This window comes from Mesitornis unicolor, unplaced genomic scaffold (assembly GCF_000695765.1).
Source record: "Mesitornis unicolor isolate BGI_N332 unplaced genomic scaffold, ASM69576v1 scaffold44657, whole genome shotgun sequence".
Taxonomy (NCBI): domain Eukaryota; kingdom Metazoa; phylum Chordata; class Aves; order Mesitornithiformes; family Mesitornithidae; genus Mesitornis; species Mesitornis unicolor.
Window position 1 is genome coordinate 18,385 of NW_010195208.1, and position 10,736 is coordinate 29,120.

General features: G+C 34.8%; 1 protein-coding gene across 1 annotated transcript in view; it reads left to right on the forward strand.

Annotated features, from left to right (window-relative positions):
• NT5C3A (5'-nucleotidase, cytosolic IIIA) overlaps positions 1 to 10,131 on the forward strand; it is a 28,494-nt gene extending 18,363 nt beyond the window's left edge. Inside the window, exons 2-9 of the mRNA XM_010188038.1 lie at positions 4,554 to 4,652; positions 5,080 to 5,149; positions 5,842 to 5,888; positions 6,289 to 6,374; positions 6,638 to 6,727; positions 7,976 to 8,138; positions 8,566 to 8,766; positions 9,516 to 10,131. Of these exons, the coding sequence (XP_010186340.1) occupies positions 4,554 to 4,652; positions 5,080 to 5,149; positions 5,842 to 5,888; positions 6,289 to 6,374; positions 6,638 to 6,727; positions 7,976 to 8,138; positions 8,566 to 8,766; positions 9,516 to 9,617 (858 nt within the window). The 3' untranslated portion in view covers positions 9,618 to 10,131. The remainder of the gene's footprint in view (positions 1 to 4,553; positions 4,653 to 5,079; positions 5,150 to 5,841; positions 5,889 to 6,288; positions 6,375 to 6,637; positions 6,728 to 7,975; positions 8,139 to 8,565; positions 8,767 to 9,515) is intronic.
• The last annotated feature ends 605 nt before the right edge of the window (positions 10,132 to 10,736 follow it).

Here is a 10,736-nt window from a genome sequence, read left to right on the forward strand (position 1 = left end):
CGCTCTTCCTCCAGCACTCAGTAGATTCAAAAGTTCAGTACAACCTTAACTCCAGAATATGACATTACACCTTGTGCGCACAATCAGCTCTTAATTCACTAGGATACCTGCTTGGAAATGCCTACTATGGCAGCTGAGAATTCACATAGATACCTGCCTTTCATTTTAGTGATTATCACCAACTCTTGTTTAATAATCCAGCTAACCCAACATGCACTTAGATACACACGGTCTCAAATACTGAGAAAAAAATACGCAGCACCCAGATACAGCATAAAAGCAGCTCTGTTTGCAGTCTTACTATCCTGTTGTATATAAGAAATCTTGTTTTGAAACTAGAATACAATATGTTCTTTACAGTAAATCCTGTTCGTCTTTCTTTAACCCAGTGATGCATGTCTCGTACTAAACAGACTTGTAATTTTCAGAACTATCCATGTTGTAAGTGTCCCATTCTGTGGTTTGTAGGACTGGGGGATTTCCAAACCTGCGTGAATCCATTACTGTTCATTCATCAAGGTATGACTGTACCATTGTTAGCTACCAAAGACTTTCTTACATCCTTATTCCAGTTACCTGCTATCACAAACAAGCAGATCTTTTTTTCCTTTTCATAATTCAAATTAAGCTCAACCTTTAATCTTTTTTCAGTTTTGTTCCACTTGCTTCTCTTTGAAGGCTCCTTAAAAATGTCAGAGACTAGAAACTTTAATGTATTTGTGGGCAGTGTATATATCAACCACAAATTACTTGAGGAATTGTCATCTTTTAACATGTTTTAAAAGAGATACCAGTCTCTGAGCTATTTAAGTAAAATGTAGATGTCCTTGGTATGAAAACAAAACTCTTCTCACACTTTTATAAAATGACATAATAGATAGGGATACTCAAGTAATTCAATGTGATTTACTTTCAGAAGTCACAATGAAATATTAATACCTTCTCCTGTGCTTATGCTCCTAGTTCTGTATGTAGAAGCTCCTTACTCTGAAAAACTTTCTTGCCTTTGTTAGGTGCTGTGGAGATTTTTGTTTGTCTGTTTCTCCATGTGTGTTCTTCCCGGTCAACTCATGCATCAGAATTTTGGGCCTCTTGTGCATACCGAGTTGACTCCTAGAGCTTTCTTTAACAATTAATAGGAACACAAATTTTATGAAATTGACTGAACTTCTCTTATTAGCACTTTGTTCTTTCATCTGTTTTACCAGTTCTTTGCAACTGGAATCTGCTTGTGTCTTTCAACTGTGAAGAATGGCAAATATGCAACAAAAACACCAACAGCTATGCTGGGCAGAAGTGTAAGACACTGAAGGAGTTTGACAGAAAACTGGTGACTGTTTGTTAGACAGTTTTGTTTACTTCTAATACAATAGTTACAAAGCCTAAATAAAAGGATTGCTAATTAATGTACAGTTGCAGATATGAATACAAGGAACTAGTGGTGGGGACGGTGGCTATTTTGACTAACCATATTCATCTGAGGTGTTATCAGATGCCATACCCATAATGAAGACTTATTTTTGCCTAGGAAAGTGCCTGTGAGACTGAAATTGTCTGTGTTATACTCACTGCAGAAGACTTTTTTTCCCCTAAATTAAAATACTCTTCAACTGACTTGAATTTTTGTGTAAAAATGAAAAATGTATTAGAAATAAATGAACCTTAAAAACTGATCTTAAGTAGGAGTATCAGTTTACAACATCAAAGCAGGAAACTTTCATCATACTTAAAATCTTAAGCAATATCTTGTTTAACATCCCCTACTGAAGTGTTTACTAAGGAGGTTTTTCCTCAGGTTGTTTCAGAAACTTATGAAAGGCCTTAGTCTGAAATAAAACAGTAGTGAGCAATCCAACATCCCTTATACAGCCTCCTCCTCTGATCTCTCCATCTCCCCCAACATCTGTTCTGTGTAAATCAGTTATATTGGGAAATCTGTTGCTTAGTATCTAAGTAAACCAAATAATGCTTGAACTACTTCTTACAAAAGCACACATTTAAGTTTCACTTTGTTTAACTTTTGCTTTCCAGGGCTAAAAATACATATACAATTTGCCTCCTGAAAATCAAGGGAATTGGATTAGTCAAGTTACAATGAAAAAATTACAAAACAGAGTCAAATTTTGGATAATGGATATTTTTCAGGATTTTTTTTTTTAAATACTCATTAGCTTTCTCAATAATTCCCAGTTTGGGATCTAGCTGATAGTCGGAAGCCAGTCCTAATGTACCTTTTTTGAATTTGCTGTGCTAATAAAAGTAGCAAAGCACTGCAGCCCTATAGAGAACAACCATCTTGGTTTGGGAGGTACCACCTTTGCCATAGGTGACAAACTAACTTAAATGAATGCAGTTTGTTTCTTTATGAGACTCATAAAGCAAAGAAGTAGTAAATACCCTGTTGTGACTTAAGAATTTTTGTCAAAATATTCTGGTATAGGTGAAACTTTTTGGATGGATGGAAAACCTTGGAAAATTATCAGAGACTCATGATTTGGGTTTTAGAAGGATTTCTGTTTCCATTAGTGTCTTTGAGGATATCAGCCAGAAAGTAGCAGTAAGCATACTGGGGATTAGAATTATTTGTTATATTGAAAAATTGGAGCACTGATGTGGAAGAAAAGGTTCAATCCAGCAAGACTAAATGTGAAATTTAGCATGTTTTGCAGCTACCTGTTCCTGCCTGGGAGTAACTTTGAAGAATATTTGGTCATTACCAACTGAATTTGAATCATTACCACCATATTACTGCTAACAAAGTAAATGTATTCAAATGTACATGCAAAGATATTCTCTGAAGAGGACATAGGCCAAAGCTGAGGCCTTTCAGAGTGGAAAGATTATACCCAGTTATGGATGCTGTGTTTCAAGAACTGTATGGTTCAAATGGATGGGCCAGGACAACATCAAGAATTGTAAGAGGTATAGAAAATTGTGCTCTGCAAAAGAAGACTGAAGAAACTGGGATTCTCTAGTTCAGGAAGAAAGAAAAAATATCCAGTGAGCACGTGTGAAAAAAGAACCCTTTCCTCCAAGTGGAATGACCTGGAATTTCAGTAAAGAAGGTTAAATAGAAACTAAGCAAACTTTTCTGAACTTAAAGATAGTTCAACACTAAAATACATGGTTGAATAAAGTGAGGAATATGTGAGTAGAGTTTAGACAACTATCTACTGAGAACGATGTAGCTGTAATTGTTTGCTCCCATTTAAGGGCAGCATGGACTAGAGTCTATATTTAAAGGTACCTCCAGCTCCTTCTTTTTTCTTGACACACGAATGTCTTTTCCATTACAAAAGCATGTGTTTGCAAGCCTTTAAAGTGTCTTCTTTTTCTTAAATGATAATCTAATTGCAATTTGACTTTGAGTCAGTTGTTAATAATAAACAAAAGCCTTAGCAGCATCAAAAGCAGCAAAAAAGTGCTGTGTGCCTTATTAACAATTGGTGGTATGAGAACTCTGGTTCCAGAAATGTCTCTGGAAATAGAAGCTGCTTGGTTTTTTTTTGTTTGGTTAGTTGTTTGTTTTTTTTTAAATTAGCTCATTGCAGCAAAGATTACTTGCTAGGTGTAAAAAAAAGGAAAGCCGAATGGTCACAGGATATGAACAGTGTAATTCCTAGCACTTCGTCATCTCTGAAGTTCTATGATCAGAAAATATAATTTACTTTTAATAAATGCCTATGTAGACAAATTGCAAATATCTGATACGTTTGCTTTAGAAAGAGTCCATATATGATTATAAAGGAAAGAAATATATACTCAATTTGGAGACTTCTGACAATAAATAGTTCTTTTACCATTTTTTCCATGTTGAAGAGTAACTTTTAGAGTAAGCAAAGGTTTGGGGGCGTGGGTGTTGCTAGAGACAGTGGGGGTTTTGTGGGGTTGTTTTGTGGTTTTTTATTATATCAGCATTTATCATAACATTCAAAAATATTCTTAATTCGGAAGGAATGTTTGATGTGATTGCATGTGTTATTTCAAAAGTGTTTGGTAAAATAGGTAATGGGAAATCATTGATGGACTGGCTAGGGAGCAGGGATTATTACTGCATGACCTTGTACTGGAGTAGTAAATTGACACATGCAGCCTTCTCAACTTAACAGTGGGTGTCTAAAATCAGCCTGTCCTCTTTATCTGTGTTGAAACTTTAAGGGCATATTAACTGCACAAAGAGCTAGTTTTAAGGTTTACCGTCTCCCAGTGATGTATTTGAACCACAAAGTGATCCCATATGTCATATTTCTATATATCTCCCTTATTTCCTACAAATACAATTATCTTCTCCATGAATGTCATCTTACTGAATAATTTGATATTAGGAAAGGGAATGAAAACTGAAAGCAAATAGAACTTATTGCAGTCGTGAGTTAGTACATCCAGAGTATTTTCTGGTTTTTTGCACTCTTAACTTGCCTTCCTGTCCTGAGCATGTCTTGAACATGAAACTGTTCATAGATGCAGAGCTTCCAATCTGACAGATAGCAGGTATTACCATAGTAAATTTTCCTCTGTAAGTGTATTTCTGTCTTTGTTCTTACTCTTCATAGATGCCAGAATTTCAGAAGAAGACTGTCCATATTAAGGACCCAGGGAGAGTAGAGGAGATTATTTGTGGCCTCATCAAAGGTGGAGCTGCCAAACTTCAGGTAAAGATAGTGGAAGGTGTTACCAGTTTGGAATGAGTTCAATCATATGATTTTTGCTCTGTGCCAAAAATTCAAAGAGTATAACAGAAGTCAGCCTTCAAGTAACTTCCAAAACTTAGACATCTGTTAACTATTTTAAATAGCCCTTGTTGAGTCAAATGTAATTCAGCCAGACACTAGTTAACTAAATTATATAAGTCTAGTAATTTCAGGAAATATTCTGACCAAAGGAATTAGAAAAACAATTTTATAAGAATTAAGTTATTCTTATGGGATATTCTGCCTTGCATTACAATAAAATAGGGAGATTTCTGTGACACGTATGCAACTCAACTGCAACTACTGTTGACTGTTCAGAATTTCTAGGCATTCTTTTTTTTGTTTCTCCGTGTTGTAAGACAGTTTTGCTTTTTCTTTCCTTAAATAGATTATTACAGATTTTGATATGACATTAAGTAGATTTTCCTACAATGGAAAAAGATGTCCAACTTGTCATAGTGAGTACTTTTTTTTCTTATATAGATTGGTTTGTTCACTCCTTTCAGTTTTTCCTAGATTTTAATTTTCTGTCCAGGTTATTAACCTAATTTATTAGATTTTATATTGCCTAACCTGTACATCCTAATGAAAAAGTATTATAGTGAGTGTCCATATGTGTTTTATGTATTTATATTTTAATCACAATCTTTGTGAATTAAAATTAGGTACATTGTCATTCACAATTAAACTTAAGGTCTGAACTATAAGATGTTACTGACTAGATATGATAGTCTTGACTCAATTTCTTTAAAGAGTTCATAATACTCCTGATGCCTGCAAAACTCAGATAGCAGATTCCTTTGAAATCTTGACATTTTTATGTTTTAAAACAATTTTTTTAAAAATCAATTTATAATGAAGTGGGAATCCTAAAACACATAGGATGCCTCATGATGATTTCAGAAACAGTTACATCTCAAAAGAGAGATAAGAGGCTTATAATTAACCTTGTAATTCAGAGATGAGGGGAAGGACAGTAATACATCCTCATGCTTACGAAGAAAAATGTGCCTGTTGCTGGTAAGAAAAGTTCTGAGGAAACATAGTGGTATGTCATCAAACATTGTCTTCTATGCCACTTCCAGTGTCATATAGCAAAGAAGAAGAGATATAATGTCTTGTTTAACACTTTTCTTTTTCTACCCCCCAGACATCATTGATAACTCTAAGCTTATCACAGAGGAATGTCGGAAAAAGGTAAACGGAAAACCTACTAGCTGTTGGTTTGCTGTTCAGACAACTGATTTATTCCCTGGCTGTGCTGTGTGTTGAATTATGCAGCATGACAGGACAAGAGATACTTTCAAATCCTTAAAGTTCTCTGAGCATTCTCACTGACTGTAAGGCGTCCAGTCACTAACAGAAGTGAACAGAAATATTTGTATTCTTGATAGTAGCACGTAGCTCAGTTTAACAGTATCCACTTTGTCTACCTAGATATATTTACAAGCTAACTCTTAGTTCAAAGAGCATTTCAGATTCCATTTTACATAATAGGGTAACCAGAATAAAGGAAGTTATTTTGATTTATTAGATCAAATACCAAGTGTTATTTTATAAAAATAAATTAAACATCTGTTGCTTCTTTCCCCTTCAGTTATTGCAGCTGAAAGAAACATATTATGCTATTGAAATTGATCCAGCTCTCACTATTGAAGAAAAATATCCTTATATGGTAGAATGGTAAGAGACACCTTCCATCTTCAAATTGTACTACGCTTAGATTTAATAAGTTTTTAAAAGCAAATTAATGGCAGTAATTATCTTTTAGCTAACGTATTAACTGAATTAATCTCTTAGAGTGTTGTGCAACAACTGTTTTTGCTTTGGTTAATTCAAGTTAACTCATTCAAGTTAACAGCATACAGGATGATTTTCAAGATGAGATTTAGTGAAAGGTAAATCTTTAGAAGTCAATTTCTACCCATTTTTTGTTTATATTCTAGGTACAATAAATCTCATGCCCTACTCATTGAACAAGGCTTACAGAAGGACAAGTTTGCAGAAATTGTGAGGGAATCTGATGTTATGCTGAAGTAAGTTCCTTTTGGTTTGAACAGTACTGCTTTGGATTTTTACTCTGTTTTCAGGGGAACAAAAATATTTCTGAGAATGTGACATCATAACCTGGAAACATAGTGAGCTTTTCATGCCCCTGCTTTAATTTATGTTTTTTACCTAAATGCTTACAATGATCGTGCAATATACATTAGAGATCTTTAAAAAAAAATAAGACGTTTGAGTTCCATCTCTACAAACTCCATTTCTGTAGACTTTAATCTCTTGTAACTGCACTGGTGGCTCTTTTTATGTAAGTGGAATGTGGAGTTCATCTTTGTTCCTTTGAAAAACAATCCCTGAGATAAAAATGCAGTGACTTGAGGAATATATTTCTATGTTATATTAAATATTGTTCTTCCTTTATGGCAAGTTTAAAAGCCAGTAAAATCCTTGCTTGAAATATACTGTGGCTCCAATCTCTCAAAGTTCTCCAAAATTGTCTGTAGATTTTAGTTAATCAAGATGTTAAGACTTAATTGTGGAAGTGTTTGTTTATCATACTGGCTAAATTCTTGTCTTTTGCAAAACTGGCAAGCACACCGTCTGCCTGTTCGAAAGCCTAAGTCCACAAGGATTAAATCGTCATTCACAGGCTAAAATTCCCTCAAAAATTTTCACCATTATTTTTTTTAATGTAAAATTCTCCCAATCAATGTGTATGTTGAAACAGTGTATAGAGATCACCGAATCATTAAGGTTAGAAGAGACGTCTAAGATCAGCAAGTCCAACCATCAACCTAACACCACCATGCCCACTAAACCATGTCTTGAAGTAATACTATCTTGTTCCTGGAATACTATACCTAGTTTTGATTGGGCACTAAAAACAACAAAGCATTCAGGAAAGAGTAAAAACAAACATATATTTGTAGTCTGATAGTAGCTAGAGAGAGTTCTACTAGTTGCTTGATTGTTCTGGTGTGTTTGGGGAAGGGATAAATGTTTTTAAGTCTTTAAAACTTGATTAGATGTTTGGGTGAGATGGAATTATACAGACCCAGACCAAATAGCTTGATGCAAGAGTTTCTTGCTAAAACTACATGCCTTGTGTTAGGTTGATGGTTCTCACTAACCTGAAAAGGTGAGGCAAAGGCAATAAAGTGAAACGCTCAGGGAAAGTTAATTTTCTTTTCCAAAGATGACGTGAATGTCTTCTGAAAACTTGGGCTTTTCTTGGCTTGCTTTATTTGATATTTGATCTGTATTTACATGCTGTGTTACAGAGAAGGATATGAGAACTTCTTTGATAAGCTCAGTGAACACAATATTCCTGTGTTCATATTTTCTGCTGGGATTGGGGACATTCTTGAGGAAGTTATCCACCAGGCTGGTGTCTACCATTCTAATGTCAAAGTGGTTTCCAATTTCATGGATTTTGATGAAAATGTAAGTATGAAATAACACATTATTATCAAACATGACTGTTTGTGGTATTTCGTAGCTCTTTATATATACTACAAGGTGAACATTTTAATACAACAGATGTAGCTATTTACCCTACCACACAGAAAATTAGAATTGCATACTCAGCATTCTCCCAGGAAAACAAACAAGCAGAGGATAACAGTTCAAACACTTGATAGCATGCTGTGACTAAGATACCATTCATTTCCGTTAATAACAACCTCAGCCCAGCGCTACTCCTCCAAGCAGGGAGAATGCTATTACAATCATTACGGTATTTAATACTAATTTATCTTGTTCATCATTAGAGATTGCATAGTTCAATGTTAGTTCAAGAGTAGTATCACCTATTCCAGATTCTGTCTTGTCTGTATGATACTAGAAATAACTTCAGTCGTTTTTTTTATAGGGAATATTAAAAGGATTTAAAGGAGAATTGATTCATGTTTACAACAAACATGATGGTGCCTTGAAGAACACAGAGTACTTCAAACAACTAAAAGACAACAGTAATATCATACTGCTGGGTGATTCCCAAGGAGACTTGAGTATGGCAGATGGAGTAGCCAATGTTGAACACATTCTCAAGATTGGCTATCTCAATGATAAAGTAAGTAGCCTTATAACCTTTGGAACTTTGAATGAAATACTGCAAGTCAGAACAGGTTCATTATAATAAGCTTTTGCTGTCAAACCAAGTGTTTGGCCCGTATTTGAGATTTCAAATGTTTTTCATGGATTTTTTACCTCAAGTTTTTTTTTTCTAATCCATAAGGTACAAAACCACAAATGTAAATTGCTTTGGTTTTTGTACTGAACTACTTCTGAAAAGGTGTTTCATTTGAGAACTAAAATTCAGAGGCTAGAGAAATTAATTCTCTTAAGTTCTTGTGGCTCCTTCCCCTCCTTTCAATAATGAATTGATAATTGAGCAAAATTATAGTCTTCCAAATAAAAATTTCAGGCAGTGTCTTTTTTCTTTTTCCTTTTTTTTTTTTATGAGGAGACCGAGAACTGATTGTTTGCTAAATTATAATGCACATCTGTTTGCATTCAGGAGAGAGAAAACTTCAGTTTTCTATTTCTCTCTGCCTTTTGGGAAGCTGGGGAAGTAGTTTTTATTTCAGTATCCTTATGTGTGAGACCTGGAATAAACGTGAGGTATTGTATCCTGGAATGCACATGTGGTTATCTAAGGCTACGCTTACTCTGTCATTCCCTCAGATGAGTGATACATATCTGCATGGCTCATTCCCTTAATTTGGTGGAAAGACTGCACAACATTTTAATGACAAAAAGTCTTCAGAGAATTAATTCTAAGACTAAGTGGGTCTTTCTCTTTTCCCCTTCTGCAATTAGGTAGATGAGCTTTTGGAAAAATATATGGACTCTTACGATATTGTCTTGGTGAAAGATGAATCCCTGGAAGTTGCCAACTCCATCCTACAGAAAATCCTGTAAATTGCAGTCTCAAGTCACTCCATTCCTTCCAGGAGGCAACTGGACAGAAAAGCACACACGTGCTATCTTAGATCTGTTTATTACTCATTTACAGAACTGTGTAATTTAATTTAAGACTTTTATCTTCATTTTGGTATTTTGAAAATATATATGGTATTCATTGTCAACTAGAAGCTCCTTTTACTGCTCTTATGCTGTTCTTTATTGTCTCACACTCCTGTTATAACTAGATTTAAATTGGATTTATAGATGTGATGAACTGCTACTGATGGGATATTTTGGTTCACTGTGTTTTAATCAGGCATTTCAGAGGAGCATTTTAGAAAATGTGGCTATTTTGTAAAATTGAAGATGTAAACGTTCTGTGAATAAGCAGTGTGTATGTTTGCGTTGCCTTTTCTTCTTTCAAAGAAGATACTTCAGTCTCAGCTGTACTTTGAAGGATCTTACTCATATGCTACGGACTTTCACAGAAGTTTTTCATACATATATTTTTCTTCAGTAAAAATGCTTTATTTGCCAAATTGAGGCAAAGTGTTTCTTCTTAATAGATTTTTTTTTTTAATCATTACAAAATGTTCTGTATCCCTACTGCTTCTTTATCCTCTGCAGAATATGGGAGGAATGTTTTAAAATAGTATATCTGAGCTAAAGTTTCTCATCTTTACCAGATAGTAAACAGATAGTTTCACAAGCTAATAGTACACAGCCATAACTTCAGCCCTTTTTCAGACCTTATTGTGTGTACTACTCCACTTCTAGCCTGGTGTTACAAGTCAAAGCTAGCATGGCTCATTAAACAATTTCTCTTGAAATTCTCAGTGAGCTGCTCCAGGCACAGAAAATCAAAACAAAGTTAGACCTTAATCTTGGATTTTAAAAGCAGACTTAGCCATCTTGCAAAATCTCGTTTTCTTGCTACCAGGCCCATGTCTTAGAAGCACATAAGGAACACCTCTCCAGACTGGCTTTAGGTCACACTCCCACTCTGCAAATTGTAAACACAAGTATCAGTATAGCATCTAGCTCTTCTGGTTTTGTTATGCAAGTCCTCTCTGTTTAAACACCTACTGAATCTTCATAAAATAGTTTGGGTTGGAAGGGACCTTTAAAGGTCAT